We start from the raw sequence: 24,553 nt of genomic DNA, 5'->3' as shown, positions 1-24,553 counted from the left end.
AAAGTATGTGGCATACGGCTAGTGTGTGTTTACAGATGCCAAGCATGCTAAGCTTCTTTGTAAACTTTTCTGTACATTTCCAAGGAATAAATGTGATTTGGTTGCCACTGAGTTTTTGCTTGCTTGATGCCCTAAGAGAAATCACATTCTCAAATGAGTTCCTGCACAATGTCGTCCTGTAAGTTTATCTTCTAGAGGCATTTTACAGATTCGTCAGTGTAAACACTTCTTTAGAAGTAAAAAGTGAAAATGTTGCAAAGGAATGATAAGCATATTTTGAGTTACTGTTTGTGAATCTCTTTACCTTGAAGTGTTTAGTAAAGGTTGCTTTGTGATGATTAGCCTCATAAATTACAGGTATATTTGTAAAGAGAGCATGTATATACTCAGACCTAATTTTCAGCATTCCTTTACGCAACAACTAAATCTTTTGCATCATTATGATGATAATCTCAAACCCTGGTTTTCTAGCAACAGTTTTAAAGAATGTTTTCATATGTACATTATTAGCAGAAGTAATTAGAGAAAAAAGAAACAAAAATATTTGCTTCCATTTTGTTGGTTTATTTTTATATGTGCAACCTATTTATAGAAGGGATTTGAAGCTGCTTAAAAATAGAAGCTCAGATATAGTAAGAAACCCAAACAAGTGAGACAAGGCAAAAGCAGATACCAGGGAACAATGGGGAAAGAGTAGAGAAAATTAGACTAGGCTTCTGACATCTACCCTGTTAAAAAAGTAAACTTAGTATGAGATGGAGTGTTTGCCAATATGGAATTTTTAATCATAAGCATTTACATAATGTGTGGATCAGAACAAATTTAACTTCCCTATTTATCAAATATGGAATATTTCTTACATTCTAAGAAGGTAATTTAGGAAATCACCTTCCAGGAACTAGCAAGGGAAAATAATCATTTTTAGCCTTCCACTCAACTAAAACATTAGACGTGGTATTGCCTAGAAATGCATTCCACCCAGGGTGAGCGAGGCTTCTTTTATTCTGTCATTTACTCCTCTGAGGTATTTCCATGATGAGACCATCTCTGCAAAGTGAAATCTTTTTTTAAAAATCAATGTAGTTTTATCTAAATTGATATGTATCAATGTTATATATCACATTTTCCTTATTTGCATACTACTAATAAAACATACATGATTGTCCTCTTTATTTCCTATAGAACCAGTTTTTTATAAGCTGTGCCGATGACAAAGTTGTTTTCAATAAAGTTGGAGATGCCATTGCCCAGAGGATACTTAAAGCTTACAGGTAATATTTTTGGCATTTTGGTACTGCATGTGTTCTTGCGTTTACTGCTTGAATGACTTTTTTTTTTAAGATTTATTTATTTATTTCTCTCCCCCTCCTCTAGTTGTTTGTTCTCTGTGTCTATTTCGCTGTATTCTTCTGTAACCGCTTCTATCCTTATCAGCTGCACCAGGCATCTGTGTTTCTTTTCGTTGCATCATCTTTTGTGTCAGCTCTCTGTGTGTGCAGCACCATTCTTGGGCAGGCTGCACTTTCTTTCGCTCTGGGCGGCTCTCCTTACGGAGCGCACTCCTTGCGTGTGGGGCTCCCCTATGCGAGGGACACCCCTGTGTGGCACTCCTTGTGCACATCACCACTGTGCATGGGCCAGCTCCACATGGGTCAAGGAGGCCCGGGGTTTGAACCGCGGACCTCCCATGTGGTAGGCAGACACCCTATCCACTGGGCCAAGTCTGCTTCCCTGAAATGACTTTTGAAAGCCATTTTAAAGGACTGACATTTCCCAGCAGGCGTGAATTTGGTTTAACTCACAGCAGGTTATTGATTCTTTTTTTTTTTACAGATTTATTTATTTATTTAATTTCCCCCCCTCCCCTGGTTGTCTGTTCTTGGTGTCTATTTGCTGCGTCTTGTTTCTTTGTCCGCTTCTGTTGTCGTCAGCGGCACGGGAAGTGTGGGCGGCGCCATTCCTGGGCAGGCTGCTCTTTCTTTTCACGCTGGGCGGCTTTCCTCACGGGCGCACTCCTTGCGCGTGGGGCTCCCCCACGCGGGGGACACCCTTGCGTGGCAGGGCACTCCTTGCGCGCATCAGCGCTGCGCATGGCCAGCTCCACACGGGTTAAGGAGGCCCGGGGTATGAACCGCGGACCTCCCATATGGTAGACGGACGCCCTAACCACTGGGCCAAAGTCCGTTTCCCAGGTTATTGATTCTTATATCTGGTTCAGATGCTGAGAATTTTTAAATTCATTTTGAGGAAATCTGAAGTCTTCCAGAGCACAGTCATTTTTTCCTGGCCAGTCTCTTTTCCACATGTTTGATTTACTTAATGGCAACAACAGTGTCTTGTGTTCACTTAGAAAAACAAATCAAAATAAGAATAATATTTTCCCATAGATTATATTTAAATTCTTTTTTCCCTGGCTTATTTCTTCATCCCATGGAAATAACAGCTTTATTGAGATGTAACTCACACACAATGCAATTTATTCATGTATAGTATACAATTCTGTGTTTTTAGTGTATTCAAAGAGTTGCACAACCATCACCTATCAATTTTTTAATACATCACCCCAGAAGGAAACCCTGTACCCTGTAGTAATTTCCTGTTTCCTCCCAACACCCCAGCTTTAGGCAATCTCTGATCTATAGATTTGCCTGGTCTGGGCATTTCATATAAATGGCCTCTTTCCCTTAGCTAATGTTCTTAAGTTCATCCATGCTGTAGCATGTATCAGTACTTCATTTCTTTTTTTTTTGCTGAGTCACATTCCATTGTATAGATATACCACATTTTGTTTCTCCATTCATCACTTAATGACTGTTTGGGTTGTACCCACTTTTTTTGCCTATTATGAATAATGCTGCTGTCAATATTTGTGTACAAGTTTTTGAGTGAAAATGTAGTGTTTTCATTTTACCAGGGGTGGAATTGCTGAGTCGTATGGTAACTCCCTAATATTTTGAGGAACAGCTGGACTGCTCACAAAGCAGCTGTACCATTTTCTATCAGCCTGAGTAGTGTATGAGGATTCCAATCTCTCCACATCCTCTCCAACACTTGTTATTGTTTGTCTTTTTTATTCTAGCACAGCCTAGTGAGTGTGAAGGGGTATCTCATTGTGGTTTTGATTTCCATTTACCTAAAGCTAATGTGTTGAGCATCTTTTCATGTGCTTCCTGGCCATCTATATTTGTTCTTTAGAGAAATATCTATTCAGATCCTTTGTGCATTTTGAAATCAGGTTATTTGCTGCTTAATCCAAGGTCACAAAGATTTATACCTTTGCTTTCTTCTAAGAGTTTTATACTTTTAGGCCTTACATTTAGGCCCTTGATCCACTTTGAGTTGTCTTATATATGGCGTGAGGTATACATAAGGTGCAGCTTCATTTTTTTCTTTTTCATTCTTTTGCATGTGGATATCCTGTTGTCCCAGCACCATTTATTGAAAAGATTATTGTCCCACTGAATTGTCTTGGCACCTGGGACTGTTTCTTTTTATGGCTGATTTCAGCTGTGTATAAAAGCAACATAATAAACAGAAGTATTCATCTTTATTTTTTTCCAATTAATTGAACACATGCTGTGGAGAATGTTAAGCAATAACACATTTGGGGATTAAGACGTTTTTCACTTCCAGTGTCATGTGCATAATAGTGGGGACTTTTGATGCAGGAACATTTGAGTCTCCACAACTACTCTTTAAAGTAGGTCAGCTGGCTGTTACTTTTTTTTTTTAAGATTTATTTATTTATTTATTTCTCTCCCCTTTCCCTCCTCCCAGTTGTCTGTTCTCTGTGTCTATTTGCTGTGTCTTCTTTGTCCGCTTCTGTTTTTGTCAGCGGCTCGGGAATCTGTGTTTCTTTTCGTTTCGTCATCTTGTTGTGTCAGCTCTCCGTGTGTGCGGCACCATTCCTAGGCAGGCTGCACTTTCTTCCGCGCTAGGTGGCTCTCCTTACGGGGCGCGCTCCTTGCACGTGGGGCTCCCCTACGCGGGGGACACCCCTGCGTGGCAGAGCACTCCTTGTGTGCATCAGCACTGTGCCTGGGCCAGCTCCACACGGGTCAAGGAGGCCCGGGGTTTGAACCGCGGACCTCCCATGTGGTAGATGGACGCCCTAACCACTGGGCCAAGTCCACCGCCTACCTGGCTGTTACTGGTGTTATTGTCATTGCTGCCCCCACTTTTACTTTAAAACTGAGATTCAAGAGGTGACTGTCTAGGCCACTAGCAACAGCCAGAAAAAAATGGCTTTGATCCCAAACCTTTGGACTTTAGACCCAGTGCCCTCCCTCTGCACCTCATCATTCCAGTTTATCAGTGGTTAAGATTAAAGATCCCTTTAGGGTGGTCCCAAACTGATTTAAGTGGGTTGGGCTTGACCGGTCATGGGATGCTGGCTGGCCCGGGAGGCGAGCGTGGCTTTGGGCAAGGGGCTGCTTTGGCCTTTGGAGGGCAATTCCTGGAGGAGGACTCTGCAGTGAGTGAGTGGTGAGCGACCAGGACACAGCACTGAAGGCCTAATTGTGTCGTGACCCACGGTGGGGCATCTGGGCAGTGCACCACAGCAGCCGCCGCTTTCTGCAGGTTGGACAGTGGCTCTCACCCTTGACTATACATCAGAATCACCAGATAGCTGGCCCCAGACTTACTGGATCAGAACATCCCAGAATGGGGCCTGGGGACGCTTATTTTATAATGCCTCAAAGGTGACTCTAGCACACAGCCAGGAGTGTTTACTACTCATCTAGAACAGCATAAGGGCCACAGGTAGTAAGAATGGTCTCTGCTTTCCCAGGTGACCCTTATCCTCTGCCTTCTCATATACTTTTTAAAGAGTCACCATACTGTTCTCAAATGACTTAAATCCAGTCTTGTTTACAGTTAAACACATGCACACATACATCTTTCTTGCATTCCTGCCAGTCTCTCAATTCTATGGGGTAATTTATGTCTGAGTTACAAGATAGCATTATCTTTCTGTCAATAGAAGGACACAGATGCAGCTGTGTCTGTTTTATCAATAAAGTACGTTTGCCAAAAAAAAAAAGAGAAATGTTTTTAATGAAATTGAAATAAGTTGCATAAAATAACTAAAAAAATGAGGTCATTGGACTGAGCTCATGGATATTAGAACTGTGATCAGCTAATAGAGTAGAATGGAATTCAACTTCCCACATCCCAGTTATTAGGTCCCTATATTGCGTGGTTTAATAACTACTTATAAGATTTGTTTTTAAGTATTCGGGAGCCTGAAGGAATATTTTTCTTTAGCCTATTAATTTGTCTTTAAAAGCTGGACTTCTTCTAAAAGCATAGCATTTTAGGGCTGATTGAATATTTCTCAGTAATCCTGTGAATTACTCCTCAAAGGAAAAGTGATCAGTGGACATCTAGCACGAAAGGTAGAATTGATTGCAGATTGTGTGTCTCACTGGGAGATTCACAGAGCACAGTGAAGACTCTGGCACTTACAAATTTACTTTTTAGAAAATAGGAAATGAGGCCATTGAATATCAAACTGTGTCATGTCACGCTGATCTCTCAGTAGTTTCACTTTGATAGTCACATTTCAAAATGGCACATGTATCACATGTTCAAAATTTTAGTCATCCACATGTGTCTTAGGGATATATCTTACATTTTCCCTCTTCCATGCATCTCCACATTATTGTTAATCTCCTATGTTAAATGCAACTGTAAAATATATTTTCATTTGACAATTTCCAACCTGGAAGTGTGTATCCTTAAGAAAGGTAAAGGCAGAGTTAAAAGCTCCTCTTGCAGGCTGCCTGCAGGGGGGCGGTGACCCTTTGTGGGGTGCTGAGAGCAGCCGACATCTTTCTCTGCTCTCTACTCAGACTACTCAGACTCAAAACCTCCCTGCCAAAGCCATGTGCCTACCTACAAGTATAATTTTGGCCATTGGGAAAAAGAATAGAATCCAGCACCAAGCAGAGGGAGGGGAACGTCAGCATCCGGCCAGGCCTGGTGGAGGAACCGTGGCCTCATCCCTGTCCCTCCCACCCTGGAGAGGGCTGAGTCTTTAAATTGCCGCCGACTCCCTCAACTGGGCTAAGCCTTAATTTTTCTGCCAACACCGGACTCCAGCCCTAGGCCGATTTCCGTGAGCAATTTATCTGCTCCCCCCACTCCCTCCTGATTCCTTCTCAACATCCATAATTCTTTAGAGAAACAGGATTTTGCAAAGCATAAGCTCAGACTATGGTGCATCCTAGGCTGAACTAAGAGAAGCTGGGGCATCACCGTGAAAAAGAAACTATCTGCTCTAATAAGTAAAACAGCCTTGGAGTTGAGACCAGCTCCCAACCCACTGAAACCTGTCTTTCACTAGTCAAATCTGGCTGGGGACCAGGGAGAGGAAATCATAATCCACACAGACTAAAATCTACTGGTTTATACCTTGTTTGAATAAGTCAAAGGTGAATAGATCCACCTGATCAAGTGTCATGAATGAATGATTTCTGAGGGTGATCTCGGATCTTTACTTAGGGAAACTTGAAATGCATTAATTAGGTGGCTTAGTAGAAAGACAGGAAATGAGAGAGTGCATTCTCTGCTATAACCACCAAATTGATTTAATGCCACTCTGTTTTAATATTATAAACTGCACGGAAAAAATATACAATTAAACCACTTTGAAGAGTACACAATTTTGAAAATCACGCAAGCCCCTCGTGCTACTGTAACTGCAGACCAGCACCAAATAGTGTTTGCAGTTTGCCTGTTAGTGGGTCATATGAGGAACCCCTCCAGGAAATCTGAGACTAATTGGGAACCAGCGTTCTACCCACTCTCTCGTCTATAGGTATGTGACTATTTTTTAAGCATATCAGTTTGCATTTCTGACTTGCCCTATGTAGCTATGTGAATTTATGTGAAAGCAATTTAAAAACTGTAAAGCATTAATTCATGTAAGAAATATTTTGACATTTCCAGGAAATTCATCACCTAGAAATATGGCAGCTCATTGTAAATTTGAACAAAGATAAAGAAACACAATATTCAAATCAACTGTTAAAAATTAATTTTTATGTTTTAATTAAAGAGATTTTTTAAGTGTGCCTTATTTTAAATTATTAGATGGCTACTGCTGGAGAAGAGAAACTTGTTTTGATTTCTCACCACTGTCTCTTCTTGCTCATCCCATGGCAGAGATAGGCACTCTATCTATCTATCTATCTATCTATCTATCTATCTATCTATCTATCTATCTATCTATCTATCTACCTATCTACCTACCTACCTATCTACCTATCTGTCTGTCTGTCTGTCTGTCTGTCTATCTATCTAGGAGGTACTGGGATTGAACCCGGAACCTCATACATGGGAAGCAGATGCTCAACCACTGAGCTATACCCACTCCCCTAGGTAGTGCCTGTCTGAGCATCTGACAGAAATCCCTCCAGTAATCTATAGCTAACTCCCCCTGGAACTCAATTTTCAGATTCCCCATTATTGCTTTGATAGCATCCTCCCAAAAGATATAAAATAAAAGGTATCTTGAAGCATAGTGTGAACTTGCTTTTGTTTTATTTTGTTTAAATTTTGTACTTTGTAATTCTTTGTGCAGGTTTTCTAATTGAATCATTGCCTGATAACTGACTGATCATGTTAGCAAATGATTTTTTTTTAAAGATTTATTTCTCTCCCCTTCCCCCTCCCCCGCCCCAGTTGTCTGCTCTCTGTGTCCATTCACTGTGTGTTCTTTTGTGACTGCTTCTATCCTTACCAGCGGCACCGGGAATCTGTGTTTCTTTTTGTGTCATCTTGTGTTAGCTCTCTGTGTGTGCAGCACCATTCCTGAGCAGGCTGCACTTTCTTTCGCACTGGGTGGCTCTCCTTATGGGGCACACTCCTTGCGTGTGGGGCTCCCCTATGCAGGGGACACCCCTGCATGGCACAGCACTCCTTGCGTGCATCAGCACTGTGCATGGGCCAGCTGCACACGGGTCAAGGAGACCCGGGGTTTGAACCACAGACCTCCCACGTTGTAGGCAGATGCCCTAACCATTGGGCCAAGTCCACTTCCTGCAAATGATTTTGAGTCTTTCCATGTACTAGGTGCTTTTCCATTCACTCCTCATAGCAACCTTATGAAGTGGGTGTATAATTATGCCCATTCTATAAATAAGGCAGCTAAAACCAAGTGAAGTGCGGTAACTTTCACAACTCATACAATAATTGATGAGTGGAAATGAGATTCAAGCCATGTCTATAGCTCTTCACTTGTGCTCTTTACCACCAAAGCTACTAAGCTTCCCTCCTTTCAAAGTGTTAAGCATACTAGAAACCTATCAGAGAAACTTTGTTTTCAAATAAAAGACAAGATGAGCATTTTATTTGCTGAAGTGACTGATACATATGCATTTCTTGGGCTTAAAGAAAAATCTATATCCTATAATTATCATAGCCTATAATTTGTGTACCAAGTTGAAATGACATGTTGGGTATCTTTCAGAAGCACTGTCTTAAAGAAATTTAAATGGAAGTTATAATAAAAAGAATAAAAAAACATTTTAACAAAGTATGTCAATAACTGGTTTCATATTTTTTCTTGTGGGATAACCTCCAAGACCTATAAAATTCACGGAGAAGAGGTCACCTTAGTGCAGAGCTGACAAAGATCATGGCAGGAGAACTTTTTATTTAAATCATTGAATTGTTTTTATTTTATTCCAAAAATTATATGAATGGTAATCTCAACAGATAGCATGATATAAAGATTAGTACAGGGGAGAGACCAGCAATCATTTTGGGCTTCAGCACGTGCCTTGACAGAAAGAGGGGAAGGAAGGGAGAGACCCTTAAAGAGAGAGGGGGAAAATGAATAGGACTGGGGCATCATGGAAACAGTTAATAAAGGTTTCGTGGATGCTTAGTTAGGGCCACTAAGAGGCATGATTGCCAGAGGTTATCAAGTCCAGAGGGAAATCTGAGCCAGACACACTGGGCCTAATCTCAACATTCTTAAATTTAAAAGCTTGCCACTTTCTGAAGTTAACCGATGAAAAAATTGTATGTGTGTATATATATATAATATGTTTGTAATCTGTAAAGTCACACATATACTATGAAAGTCATTGCTAAATGGGACCAGCATCTTTTAGAAGACTAGAGATTATCCAGCTTCCTCATTCACAGCTGAGAGACCTCAAGTCCAGAAAAGTTTACTGCATTTGAAAAGATTAACCCAACACAAAATGAAAAGGGTTTTATCCCAAATTGGTGAGAAGCAACAGATCCAATTCCAACATATCTGATACCACCGTAGTAGAAAGTTTTCCCGACAAAAAAACACTAAGCCTCAATTGAAATTATTCTTGTTTCTGACAGTATCCACTGCTGTAAAGTCTACACCACCGAGAGGATTGATATCGGCTCTTAAGGTTTACAGAAATGAAACATGCCCTATAAATCTCAAATTCTCAGTGTCTTGTCACAGGAGAAGCACATTGGGCGGCTTTGGGGCCTTCCCGTAGGTTCCTGAGACTCTGCTCTGAATCGATCCAGCGTCTCCTCACTGGGACTCACACCAGCCCCTCAGTGCTGAGGGGGGTCCAAGGAGGCTTCCCAGGAGAGAAGAGCAAAGGGAAATGTGAAGGGATGTGACCCCTCAGACATAATTCACAATGGTGAATTATTACTCTGTTCTTAATTGCACAAGTAGCATTCTAGCAATCCCAATTTCTAAAACTTCCCCATACTCTCGTCATCCTAAAAACTTAATTTTTTATTTTTCTAGTACATTCCTTATAATTTCTGTATAATTGTATCTTATTTTCTTTTTCTACAACTCATCTGAAGTTTTCTCTCAAGCCCCCTTTCCACACAGTAGAAGGAAAGTTAGTTCCTGGTAAATGTGGCCACATTCGGTGATTGCTCGTGATTTCTGCTCTGTCTTTGGTCAGAGTCAAGGTGCTGTCTCCTCCACCACCACCCCTAGTGCCCCCACACGCACGTCCCCATCCTCGGTAGAGATGCTAAGGGGCCCTACATCTTTGGAGCAGCCTCTTCCAGCTCTCAGTCTACTCTGGCATCTGCTAAATGTAACTTGGGATCTTCAGCCTTCTCCTTGCAGACCTGCCTTTCTGCCGTTTCTCCTCTGCTGCTGCCATGTCACACGGGCCCGGAGAATAGATACTCAGCATCTTTGTGGGGCTCACCTGGAAGCAAGACCGGCTCCTCTTGGCTTTCATTTTCTCACATTTTAAAGGGACAGACTCTCCCATGTTCTCCCTGAAATTCTGCTTGAGGAAAACGGACTGGGTCCGTGCACTGTCACCCTTATTTCTTCACACTTCTCCCTCAGCTCAGAGAATTTAGCTCCCCAAATATAAGAATTTCGCATCTTTGTGCCTTGGTGCCAGACCAGGGCAAGGGTGTTTAGGGGAGAATGATTTAATGCCTTATAGTATTGGCCTGTCACATTTGTAATTGTCTTGTAGATATAACTTTGCATTGGGACCATTTTAGCACCAGACCAGAAGTATTTTCCTACAGAGCCATCACTGTGGTCAGTTTAAATGGCTGCAAGATAATCATCCCATGGAGTGGCTATGCTATAACCATCTCCCTATCATTGGACATTTATTTCCAATTTTTAGCTGTTATCCGTAGCACTTCCATAGAACTTTGAAAGAAAAATTTATGTTAACAAGTAGCTTGAGAATGCAAATTTATAAAATTGTTTTGCAGTAAAGTGGGTGAGTCGGTTGCCAGCATGACGGGTAGTTCTGTGGCCTAGTGCCCAATAGCGCCTTCCTGTCTTGCTTTTAAGATCATAAATAATTCTGCACATTAGGGGCTCAGATTCTTGCCCTGAGCTGGTCGCTGTCATTTGCACAACCCCAGTGTTGTGGCGCTGCAGGAGATGGATCTTCAGCAGCTGGGGCTCTTGTCTTCTTTGTATTGGATCAAGCAGCAGACTCTTCATACTGGCCCATAGAATTTTCTCTTCATTGGCTTAAACTTAGCCACAATTTTATGGTTTGAAATTCCAGAGTCCTTTTGTGTGCAGCAGTAAAAACCCAAGTCATTTCTGCTATTTTGACAACACAGTTAAAAATTTTCGTCCTTCGGCAAATTCAGGAACTGCTGCATTGCAAAGGTCTTGATATGGAACTAAGGGACTTCCAAGAACAAGGAAATGTGAATATTCTGATTCTTATAAAATAAGTTTGCAAAGAATGCTTTATAGAGAGTTACAAGATCTTAATACAGTGTGTCTCAATTTCTTACATACAAATCTACATTTTGAAGTCATTTCTGCTTTTAAAAGGCACAAGAATAAAATGGAACCTCTTTTACAGACAGAATCACAAAACACTGGGTGTTCAAGACCAGCTATAGGACTTCTAAGATTTTTCCAACTGATGTGAAAAATGACAGTTAAGTGTAAAAAAGCAAAATAGCTCTTTTGAAATAGCAAAATATTAGAAACAAAGTAAGTGCTTTTATCAGTGGACTGGTACAGAAATATGTGGAATGCTATGTAGCTGCTTTGTTTTAATGAGCAATTCTCTACATACGGGTATGGGAGGATTTCCAAGATACACTGTTAAATGATAAAAATTATGTGCAAAACAGCATTTATATGTAGTCTAAAATTTGTGTAAAAGGAAAGAATACACATATGTTTATAAATTCATAGACTATTTCTAAAAGAACGTGAAAGAAACCGGTAGCAGAAGCTGCCTTCAGGCAGGAGAGTTGGGGACAAAAGAGTGAAAGAGACTTTTTCCACCATATAATCTACCACTTAAATTTTGTATCATGAGCATATCTTACCCATTTAAATAGTAATTTAGTTAAATTTTTTTAAAGGAAGTTTCTGTGCAGCTTGACTTCCTCCTTGCTGGAGCACTCCCCAAAAACAAAAACTCTTTCAACCTGGCCCCCTCTTCCTAAAGCAGTGCCTTGCTTTATTTCATTTCGGATGGTACCGAGTGCATGCTGGGCTCAAGAGGCCTCTCTTGGGCACTGACCAGAATAGAAAGCTATGTGGACACATGTGCAGTGTTTTGAAGCAGGTGCTGACTAGTCAACCCAGCCCTGGGGCGGGGAGTGGCAGGAGGAAATCGGTTTAGACTGGAAGATCTAGAATGGCTTGATGGATGAGGTAGCCTTTAATCTGACCTTAAAGAAAAGCATATTTTGATGGATGTAGAGGGGCATTCACAACTGAGAGCAGATGACTGAAGCTTCATGACTAGGAAGGCGCATCTCTGAGCAAATGGCCAGTGGGCACCTGTGGCTGGAGCGTGGGCAGAGGAGGGTGATTCTAGAAATGCAGCCGAGGCCAGGTGGAGTCATTTTTTGTGTCTGATTTAATTAGTTTGTACTTTTTCAAATTTACCACGGGGAAACAGATTAAACATTCTTTCTGTTCATCTTTTCCACTCTCCTGTTCACCATTTAGGGATGTAAGTCTTTTTTTTTTTTTTTTTTTTAAGATTTATATATTTATTTATTTCTCTCCCCTTCCCCACTGCCCCCCCAACCCCAGTTGTCTGTTCTCTGTGTCAATTTGCTGTGTCGTCTTTGTCCGCTTCTGTTGTTGTCAGCGGCACGGGAATCTGTGTTTCTTTTGGTTGCATCATCTTGTTGTGTCAGCTCTCTGTGTGTGCAGCAGCATTCCTGGGCAGGCTGCACTTTCTTTCCTGCTGGGCGGCTCTCACGGGGTGCACTCCTTGCGCGTGGGGCTCCCCTACACAGGGCCCCTGCGTGGCAGGGCACTCCTTGCGCGCATCAGCACTGCGCATGGGCCAGCTCCATGGGTCAAGGAGGCCCGGAGTTTGAACCATGGACCTCCCATGTGGTAGACGGACGCCCTAACCACTGGGCCAAGTCCGCCCCCGCCGGGATGTGAGTCTTTTACCCTCCCCCCTCCAAAGCTTTTTTTACATTTTTTAAATGTTTACATTTTTTAAATGTTTGGTTTTTTTCCCAACACAAAACTGTGTTTGCCATCTAGTGAGTAATCCATGCCATTACAACAGCCTCCTTAAAAATTGCGTTTCTCAGGCTGCAGTGACACTCACAGGCCTCCAAATTCCATTCCGCAGGTGTGACTTCTGCCCGGAACTTCACTTATCGCAGGGCCTGAGAACTGCATTGACATTCACAGACGTCGGTGCTGAAACCCCACCCATCAGAGACTCATAATAATATTCATGTGAAAGAAAATGTAATTGTTCAGAAGAAAACACTTGTGCCTAGAAATCAAGAGTTAGGAAAAGTTAAAGTACGATCATATTTGAGAATACTCAGTAGTAGCACCTTTGTGTTAAGATAGACTGCTCAGCTATTTGGGTGAGAGTCAGTGACCACAGTGGACACCACAATTTATTTCCAGGCTTTCTCTCCTCCTGGGTCTCTTATAAATGGAGACAAGTATGTTAACAGCTTTTGCCTCCAAATAGGCCATACATATTTTAATATAATTCTCCAATTTCTGGCTTTCTGAGGACATATCATACCTCATTTTCTTCTTCTCTTGTTATATTGTTGAGTGGAATTCCTTTTCCTTCAAAGATTAATCAGTTTAGAGAGTGGGCCAAGATATTTTCTGTTATATATATAGGGGACTTAAAAATAAGCATCAGTCAGAATTCTTAAAGGGTCCAGGATAACATTTTGCAGCTGAAATCTCAGTTTCTAAACAATGATGGCTTATGCATTGGTAAATATCTGCATTCAGTCTGCCTCTTTGCGTTGAGATCAACACTGAGGGAACTCATTTATTCAACAAGTGTTAACAGAATAACTACTATTTGTCAGGCTCTGAGCTAAGTACTGTGGATACAACTTGTTATACACATAGCTATTATGATAGCATCTTTTTAAAACTTTGTTGCAATCCTCCCCCCTTCTGTGGAATACAAGCAAGACTTTCTGACACTGAATTTTGTCCTATTAAAGATCATGCTGTAGAGAGAAAGTGGGTAGAATTCCCACCATACTGCCAAATTCAGCTTCTTTATCAAGTTGTTAGGAATTGTAGCCTGGATAATGGTTTCTGGCCTCCAATCTAACAGCCTCCCACCCCCACGCAAGCCCTGAAATGTGATAGAATATACAGCAGGAAACCATTCACATGGCTACTTTATATATTTTTTTGGTGAATCTCTCTGCATCTGCCTTTTGCAGGGAAAACCAGAGATACCGAGTGTATGTTGTGATACCACTTCTGCCAGGGTTTGAAGGAGACATTTCCACTGGTGGAGGAAATGCTCTACAAGCAATAATGCATTTCAACTACAGGTACCAGAAATCTAAATCAGCATTTTGAACTTTTGATCAGTCATGCATGTGAGCTGGTGAAAGGTATGGAAAAGTTTTCTTCACATCCATTAATCAGAGCTTTCAACAGACACTTTTCATTTTACTTTCGATTCTGTTCTCTAGTGGATAAAAGTCAAATGGACCCTAAAATCTTAAATGATGGGCCTACAACACGTAGCAAGTATAAAAGCACTAAAATATTCTGGTATTCTTTGCCTGTTTGGTATTCATTGGGATTTTTTGGTGTTCATTGCCTATTTTGTATATATAAAATATTGATTAAAATAAATTATCTTTAAGCCACCAAAAAGTTATTGGCTTTCCATATTATTTGTCATAAGTAGAGAAAAGCAAAAAATAAAATAAAATGGCATGATTTGCATGTGTTTGGCTATGATTCTTTAGGTAATAAAGTTAATAATAATGGCCCCCATTAGCATGAATGTTCTTTCCTATTCCTGGAATTTTAATTCTGTTTTCTGTATCACATCTTTGTTAAAAGTTCAGGGAAAGGGGAATGGGTGTAGCTCAGTGGTTTGAGTACCTGCTTCCCACGTATGAGGTCCTGGGTTCATTCCCCAGTACATCCTAAAAAAAAAGTTCAGGTAAAGTGGTTAGTTATATTCTTGACATATTCTAAAAAGCAGAGTTTCCGTGGTTTGGGTTTTCCTGAGGTTGCAGACGTGGCCAGTGAAACATTGTGACGAGGGTTGAGCCGCAGAGAGCGGCTGCGGTAAAAGTAATAGCTGGGCGCCCTGACTAACCTCTGCGTTCCTCAACGCGGAAAGAGCGCGGAGGTGAATTGGTGAGCAGAGGGCCTGGGCACCGAGCCCTCCTCCAGGTTAGAAGCTCTGTGACCTGAGCTGCAAAAGAGCCCCGTGCAGGATCACACCCCTAGGAAGCTGGGACAAGGACTAGGATGCGTATTTTCTTTCAATAGCCCTTGTTTTCCAGAACCACCTACAGTTTCTTAACTTTGGGGCATAATAAATCACAGCGCCCCACCGTGTGAAGCAGTTGACGGTTCAGGTTCCCGTTGAAATTGGGGGTGGAGGCTTACATGCCGTCCTGCTTATTAGGAAGCCCCTGCAGGATCTGAGGACGCCTCCGTGTACAGACTGAAAACGTCAGCTGTGGTACAAGGAACATGGACCTTGTAAATCTTAGAATTTTTTTCTTTTACCTCCTGGGGATTGAAGCTGGGATCTCATACATGGGAAGCAGGTGCTCAACCGCTGAACTACACACGCTCCCCATAAATCTTATAATTTTTTAATCCTGACTTTTTTTTCTCTCTCTGACTTTAGAAGCTTTTATGTGTCTATCTGCCAGAGTTTCAAGTAAAGATTTTTTCTTTCCCCAAGGGTAATCTGCACAGTTACAGTATGAGAGAACTTTAATTGTGCTTTGGTCTATACACTTTGACTGAAGATTTGCCCATTTCTAAAGTTATCTGATTTATAACATGACAAACAAGGCTTTTCAAGTATTTAAGACACTGCCATAAAGTTTAATTGGGTTTTATCTGCTTCATTTGCCATTCTAATACTATTTTTGGAATACTGTCAATTGTAATTATTTTCTTTGACTGTTTTCTTGGGTTTGAACCAGCTCAACGAAATAACAAGCTTGGCTTTTGTTCAACAACCAAAACTATAACCTTTTATTATGCAAAAACAGCTCTATTTGCTGGCATCATCTTTAATAATATCAGCATTTCCCAGGCAAAACTGTATTTTAATTACTTTCATAGAGCAAGCAGATGGAGCATAGAATTTTGTTTTTTGTCACCCTTTATAATTTATCAACTGATATCATAGTCTTAAATAAAATCACTAGCAGAATCAGTTATTTGAGAATGTATTTTTCACTTCTAAGCACAGTATCCTAATTTTACAGAGACAGCCTAGGTCTAATTGTTTCTTAAATTCTTAAATTACTCTGCCAAGTGTTTGCCCTTTTCACCTCTCTCAGTATTCTTAACTACTAAGGCATTCTGAATTTATCTTTGCTGTTACCAAATTTTCCGAGAGAAAAAGTTCATTCATAGCGCATCTTTTTTTAATTTTTAATTGCTTTTCTTTCTGAAATCTAACATTAATTTTATAACTTTTCCATTTCCCCCACTCATAAGTACCTTGTTCCATTAATAACATTACAAAAGTGCTACTCAGGTAGTTCTTTTGCTTCTAAACATATATTTAATGACATCCAATAGAAGCACTTGTTCTGTTTTTAGTTGGCTTAGGATTATATCTCATATTTTTGTAATTGGGGTCATTTGTTTTGAAACCATAATTATTTCTTTCCTTCAAATATTTTCAGAACCATGTGCAGAGGAGAAAACTCCATCCTTGGACAGTTAAAAGCAGAGCGTAAGTAGCTGTGTTTCTTTTCCTCCATGGTTATATTTTATTATGAAGGTGAGGCAGCAATAATCATTAATGTTTTCATGGTATGATTATAGTACAAATCTAGTCACAAAATGTACCCCCATAAAAGATTCAGTAGAGATAAGACACTAAGACTTGAGATGCATAGGTAATGCAAAAAAAAGGTTTTTATCATTTGTTTTTTGTTTGTTACTTATTATTATTTACTTTTATTTATTTGGAATAATTGTTTTGATAATAAGTGAGATTTGGAAGGCACTTCACAAAGACCCTACATGTGCTTGCCTCAGATCCTTTACCATTATCCTGTGGAGTAGGCAGGACGGGTGTCATCTCTGCTTTAAAGATGAGGAAACAAATGCTTCAAAGTCAACAGGTATTCATGTGGCCTCCAATATATGCAGAACTCACAGGGTACACACAACATTTCCATATATTTAGAGATAGAAGCCCATTTTATAACCATTTTGCTACCGCTGACATTTGACTAGGCTTTGAGAATATCATATGAGAGGTAGAGAAATATGAAAAAAAAACCACAGTAATGACTTTTACATCTGTAGTTCTTCATATTTTTCAAAGGCACTTTCTCAAATAATTTCTTAACTGATCCTCCTACATAGTTCTTCACTCCAATATGTTATAACTATGGGTTCATTTACGTATGTCTCACAAACTGACTCTGTGCTCATAGTAGGTGCTCAGTAATGGCCTGTACCTTGTGAGATAGGTATAGAAGTCTCCACTAGAACTAAGTGAGAGTGAGCACCCAAGTTCCCTGATTTCCAGTTCGAGGTGGGTCCAGATTGTGAAAAACTTAGGTGGCCATCCTAAAAAGACTAGATTTTGTCCAGAAGACAAGATGAGGTTGGTGGAAAACCTCTGAGCCCTGGAGGGGATTCATCGTAGTGGTGCGATATAAGATTCACTCCTTATTGTTAAGGCAGAGAGGGACTGGCTGCAGCAAGAAATCATGGTAGAGTGGCACAGGAGGATCATTTGTGTGTAACGTAAGACTGTGAAGAAACACTGGAGGAAATGTGAGAGTGGAAGCATAAGGGAATTGAAAGAGTTTGAGCCTGGCTGAAACGCCAGAGTGGAACTGCCACAGAAGTCTGGAGAAGGCAGGAGGAGCCCTAATAATCCCAGGCTGGCATGTGGTATGGTCCCCAAATATAATTTAATCGAACCTTTGGGAAAAAGATTGTTTTTTATGCTGGTAGAATACAAGATGATATATTGGAATGTGGGAAAGAAATGTGAGACCTTCTAAATATGTACATTTCTTTTTTACATTTAAAAATAAAGATTAGGGCATTAGTGGAAAAGAGCATTCACTATTCCATAAAAGAAATGAAAACACTGTCAAAAATGGTCAAAGTCAACTTTTTCAAACCTCTGGAAATTAACAAAGGCTTGCAACAATCTGTAGTGTTTATTCAGGATAAACAGCAAAATCATGTTAAGAACAGAAGACTTTGTGACGTTTTAGTTTGTCCTAGTCCCATCCCCACTCCATATTAGCCTTGAAAACCAACAGCCCTGCAACCTGAAAATCAGGTAGCCTGAAAAATCAGTAGCCTAAAAGCCACTGGGAAGGACCAAACAAGTTTGGAGCTCTCCTAAAAGCATCATACTCAGAGAGCTGTCATTATTTTGATGAGTCTGAAAGTTTGCTGGAAACCACCACTCACAGGGCTTGTTTTATTTAATCTGACTCAAATCTTGCTCAGTGCCCACTGCCTCTTCCCTGGGGCGTTTATTGAAAACAGTCAGTGGCAACTGCTTAACAGAGCTGCCTGAGGCAATGATAATAGGCAAATAAGTGATTAAAAACTGAAAAGGAAAATGTGGGAAATGAGATGTCCATAGGGGACTTTGGAAAGTTCTAACATCCTTCTGGGAATCTAAAATGCTGTGGACATGCGTAGGGCTTGCATATGCCCACAGCTGTGCACAGGGCCAGGAAGGACTTGAAAAGGCTGTGAGCTCTCACTTCTGACTGGCTTTGAGGCTCTCTGCAAACAAGTGATGAAGGCTAAGGCAGAATTGTAAACCATATGCTTGAAAGCATGCCTCAAAACACACAGCCAGCCTCTCAGCATGCACTGGGAGATGTATTGGTTCCAGGCATTTAAGGAAATGTGCCCAGTGATTAGCTGACCACTGAACAAACTGAGCAGAGATGTCGTTGACAACATATGACAAAGAACATAGAACATATAGAATTAGTCCAGGAAAGTCGCTAAACAAAAAAATAGCAACAATAACACACCCTGGGAATTGGGGGAGGGATGTTTGATTTCCAGAGTTGCCACATTATATTATTTTAAATGTCCAACTTTCAACAGAAAACTACAAGATTTGCAAAATCAAGAAATGTTGGCCCATATACAGGAAAAGAAACAGTCATGAAAACTGTCCCCAGCAAAGCCCAGTCATTGGACTTCCAAAATAAGGGCTCTAAAATAGCTATTTTAAATAGGTGCAAAGACCCAAAGGAAACCATATCTAAAGAACTTAAAAGTGTGAAAGTGATGTCTCCCCAAAAAGAGAATATCAATAAAGAGAATTTTGTTAATAAAAAGTTTTAATAAAAAAATTACTTTTCGTCTAAGAAGAACCTAGTAGAAATTCTGGAGTTGCAAAGTGTAATAACTGAAATAAGAAATTTGCTGGAGGTTCTCAACAGCAGATTTAAGCAGACAAGAGAAAGAATTAGGAGACTGGAAGATAGGAATTGAGATTACCAGTCTGAGAAACAGAAAGAAAAAAGAATAAAGAAGAAATGAACAAAGCCTCAGAGCCCTGTGGGACACCATCAAGCTTAACAACAGACACAGAGTGGGAGTTCCAGAAGAGGAGGAGAGAGAGAAATGGGCAGAAAGAGAGAATCTTGAAAGCAGGAAGAGAAAAGCAATCATCATGTACAAGAGATCCTTAATAAAATTAACAGTTGATATTTCATCAGAAACAATGGAGGCCAGAATATAGTGGAATGACATACTCAAAAGTGCTGAAAGGAAGACTATCAACAAAGAATTCTGTCCTTCAAGAATGGAGAAATTAAGACATTCCTAGATAAACAAAAGCTGAGAGAATTCTTCTCTAGCAGACCTGTCCTATAAGAAATGGTAAAGGAAGTTTAGACTAAAATGAAAGGACACTACAGAGTAACTCAAATCCACACAAACAAAAGACATTAAGAGAGGTAATGACATGGGTATGTAAAAGTCAACATTAATGTGTTTTTTGTTTGTAACTCCTTTTTCCCTATCTGACTTTAAAGACAATTGCATAAAGCAATAATGATAAATCTATGTTGTTGGCACATATCATATCTTCTAATGGCTTAAATTAAGATGACAATGAATGAGAAGGCTATATTGATAAAAGAGAATCAGGAAAGACACTCAGGCAGTTGACTTGTAAAAATGCTAAGGTGAAGTCATAAAAGATTAAAAAATCAAATCAAGTTCATTATTTAGTTTTTCAACTGTAGAAATGTCCCAGGCTTATTATAAAGCAATTTCTTTGGCTCTGGATCCTTTCCTTGCCTTTGCTTATTCAGAGGGAAAAATTGGATTTTAACACAAGAAGTAATTTCAGAGTTAATCCCTTTTATGTAAAGATTTCCAAATACCCTGGGAAGAAGTCTAAAATCAGGCAGCTCAGTGGGGAAAATGTTCATATTCTAAACATGGAGGGAACAGATTAATTACAAAAGGTCCCTTTCTGAGGGACAATGATTTATTGTTGGTTTTGTTTCTGTAAATGTATGGTGGGTTTTAAATACATGAATCAGTTAATCTCTAATTGGATAGAGAACTGCGGTCATGCTACCGTTGCAATTATTTAGAAATAACAAAGTTGCTGCTATGAATATGTTAAAATTTCTGAAAAGAAAAATGGTAGTTATTAGTGTATAATTATCTGATACTCTAAACTTCAGGGATTTAATGTTTAATTTAAAATATTTTTTTGTAATTTTTATTACTTTTGTCAATTGTAGCATTATAGCAGCCAATTTAATATAATTTAACACAAGGATCAGATGTATTCAGTTAAGATTAAAAATGTACATATACCAAGTAGTACAAGTTTTTAAGTAACAGAACTCTTTGATAACACATTTTACAAGCCCTTTTTAAAAAATTTCCTTATAAATATCAAGACTCTGTTGTATTGGCTCTCTTCTTTCCTTGCAATGTGCACAGGCACCAGTGTTCACAGCAGATGTATCCTGGGGGCCTGTATAAAACTCCAGAATTTCAAATACCTCCCAGACATATAATATGGAAGCCCTCCCAATACCTTCTCCACCTATTGCTTCATATTACTGCCTGTCTTTGCTCCTGGTTTTCTCTTATTTTCTTCAAAAGGCACTTGTTTTCTAAGTATAACCTCACACCACTAGTTAATAGCCCTTTTCAATATCGCCAACTTTGTACATATTACTTGTTGAGCTTCTTTTCTTTGCTGAGTAAAGTACTTGCTGGAACAGTTTCACAATTTCCTTTTTCTTCTCTCCACATAGACTACATGGTGGGTTCATTCACATCATAGGTGGGCACCCCATTGTGTTTAAAAGGCCACATTTTTTTTAGTATTACATATTTAGCATTCATGAGAGAACGTTCTCATATTTGTCCTGTTAACCACAGTCCATCTTCCCTCTCCCCCCAGATTCCGTGTTATACAACCCCATGCTTTGTACAATCAATTCAAAGTATACACTTAGTGACTCTCATTTTTATCACAGAATTATGCTGTCATCAAGGAGGTCACATTTTAATTCATCCAGAATGTCACTTTCTGCCTCAGGACCATCATGTTTATTTTAGGTTTTATCACCAGTACTCACCGTTAGCTTTCTTCTCAGAACCATTTTTCACAAAGACAAAGTTCTCATTGCTTTATAAGAGTTATTGGCTAGGCAGGATGAGTAGAAAGTAGGTATGGATTGTGGGCTGTGAGATGGGCTCACTCTCCAGCAACATATGTTACTGATACTTTCCAGCCTTGCTATGAAATGACACAAACCTGTACCTTGAAAAATGACAAATTATTACATGTCTTAAACCTTCAGATTGCTAAGTCATTTCACTAATCTAAATTTAAAAAAATAATAATTTCAAACCTATAAGAGGGTTTTCAGGAACTGCCATATACCCTTCATCCTGATCCCCAACATGTTAATATTTTATCCTATTTGATTTACCGAGAGCAGTTTCCTTTTTTTTTTTTTAACTTTATTTTGTACATTTAATAATTGAAAATAGAAACAATAAATTAAAAAGAAAAAGGAAACACAGCTGAATAAAAACACACATTTCTCAATTACATGTACTGGATACACATAAAATTTTTTTTACTCATACAGTATGTTATGCAATATATTTGTTTCATAGTAACACAGTCATACAGTATTTGTCCTTTTGTGTCTGCCTTTCTTCGCTCAACATAATGTCTGCCAGGTTCATCCATGTTGTCATATGCTTTATGACTTCATTTCTTCTTACAGCTGCATGACATTCCATCATGTGAGTACACCACAGTTTGTTTATCCATTCATCCATTGGTGGACACCTGGGTTGTTTCCAACTTTTGGTAATTGTGAATAATGCTGCTATGAACATCAGTGTGCAGATGTCTGTTCATGTCACTGCTCTCAGTTCTTCTGCATATATACCCAGTAGTGATATTACAGGGTCATGTGGCAAGTCTATATTAAGCTTCTTTAGGAACTGCCAAACAGTCCTCCACCGTGGCTGTACCATTCTACATTCCCATCAGCAGTAAATAAATATTCCTGTCTCTCCACACCCTCTACAGCACTTGTCTGTCTTTTTGATAGTGGCCATTCTGATAGGTGTGAAATGATCTCATTGTAGTTTTGATCTGAATTTCCCTAATCATTAGTGATATTGAACATTTTTTCATGTATTTTTTTACCATTTGTGTTTCTTCTTTGGACAAATGTCTATTCAAGTCTTTTGTCCATTTTTTAATTGGTTCAGTTGTCTTTTTATTGTTGAGTTGTATAATCTCTTTATGTATCCTGGATATTAAAACTTTATCTGACATGCAATTTCTAAATATTTTCTCCATTGAGTCAGCTACCTTCCCATCCTTTTGACAAAGTCCTGGGAGGTGCAAAAGTGTTTAATTTTGAGGAGCTCCAGTTTATTTTTTTCTTTTATTGCAAGGGCTTTGGGTGTAAGGTCCAAAAACCAGACCTATTACAAGGTCTTGAAGATGTTTCCCTACATTTTCTTCTAGTAGTTTTATGGTCCTGGTTTTTATATTTAGGTCTTTGATCCATTTTGAGTTGGTTCTTGTATAGGGAGAGATAGGGGTCCTCTTTCATTCTTTTGGTTATAGATACCCAGTTCTCCCTGCACCATTTGTTGAAAAGACTGTTTTGTCCTGTTAACATGGACTTGGTAGGTTTGTCAAAAACCAATTGACTGTAGCAGTGAGGATTTATTTCTGGATTCTCAATTCTATTCCACCAATCAAAGTGTCTATCTTTATGGAGTACCATGCTGTTTTGACCACTGAAGATTTGTGATATATTTCAGGGTCAGGCAGTGAAATTCCTCCCATGTTGCTCTTCTTTTTTAGAATGCTTTTGGCTATTCTGATGCACTTTCCTTTCCAAATGAATTTGGTAATTACATTTTCTAATTCTGTAAAGTAGGCTTTGGAATTTTGATTGGTATTGCATTGAATCTATAAATCAGTTTGGGTAAGATTGACATCTTCATAATATTTATTCTTCCAATCCATGAACATGGAATGTCTTTCCATTTGTTTAAGTCTTTTTAAAAGTTACTTTTAGCATTGTTTTTGTAGTTTTCTGCATATAGGTCCTGTACTTCTCTGGTTAAATTAATTCCTAGGTATTTGAGTCTTTTTGCTGCCATTGTAAATGGAATTTCCCCCCTTATTGCATCCTCAGATTGTTCAGTACTAGTGTACAAAAACATTACTGATTTTTATGTGTTGATCTTGCATCCTGGCACTTTGCTGAACTCACTTATTAGTTCAAGTAGCTTTGTCATGGATACTTCAGAATTTTCTAAATACAGGATCATGTCATCCACAAACAGTGAAAGTTTTCCTTCCTCTTTTCCTGTTTGGATGCCTTTAATTTTTTTTTCTTGTCTAATTGCCCTAGCTAGAACTTCTTGTACAATATTGAATAACAAGGGTGACAATGGGCATTCTTGTCTTGTTCCAGATCTTAGAGGGAAAGCTTTCGACCTTTCCCTATTGAGTATGATGTTGGCTGTGGGTTTTCCTATATGCCTTTTATCAGATTGAGGAATTTTCTTTCTTTTCCTATCTTTTGAAATGTTTTTATCAAAAAAGAATGCTGGATTTTGTCAAATGCCATTTCTGCATTGATTGAGATGATCATGTGTTTTTTTTCCTTCAATTTGTAAATGCGGTATATTATGTTGATTGATGTTCTTGTGCTGAACCAGCCTTGCATACCAGGAATAAATCCCCCTTGGTCGTGATATATAAGTCTTTTGATATGCAAGTATTTTGTTGAGAATTTTTGCATCTATGTTAATGAATGCAACACTTGGTCTGTAATTTCCTTCCAGTATCTTTATCTTGCTTTGGTATTAGGGTGATGTTGGCTTCATAAAACATATTGGGTAATTTTCCCTCCTCTTCAACATTTTGGAAGAGTTTAAACAGGATTGGTGTTAATTCTTTTCGAAATGCTTAGTAGAATTCACCTGTGAAGCCATCTGGTCCTGGACTTTTCTTTGCTGTGAGATTTTTGGTGAAGGATTCAATCTCTTTAAATGTGACTGATTTGTTAAGTTCTTGTATTTCTT

The 24,553-nt window shown here is 39.3% G+C and overlaps 1 protein-coding gene across 9 annotated transcripts in view; it reads left to right on the top strand.

The window, feature by feature from the left end:
- The window catches only part of PLD1 (phospholipase D1), a 248,749-nt gene that overhangs the window by 169,407 nt on the left and 54,789 nt on the right, over positions 1–24,553 (top strand). For all 9 annotated transcript variants that reach the window (XM_071214611.1, XM_071214613.1, XM_058295292.2 and 6 more), the window contains 3 exons: positions 1,183–1,271; positions 14,167–14,280; positions 16,627–16,676. In XM_071214611.1, the coding sequence (XP_071070712.1) occupies positions 1,183–1,271; positions 14,167–14,280; positions 16,627–16,676 (253 nt within the window). The remainder of the gene's footprint in view (positions 1–1,182; positions 1,272–14,166; positions 14,281–16,626; positions 16,677–24,553) is intronic.

The sequence above is a fragment of the Dasypus novemcinctus genome, chromosome 4 (assembly GCF_030445035.2).
Source record: "Dasypus novemcinctus isolate mDasNov1 chromosome 4, mDasNov1.1.hap2, whole genome shotgun sequence".
Classification (NCBI taxonomy): Eukaryota; Metazoa; Chordata; class Mammalia; order Cingulata; family Dasypodidae; genus Dasypus; species Dasypus novemcinctus.
This window is presented reverse-complemented; position numbering and strand designations above follow the sequence as displayed.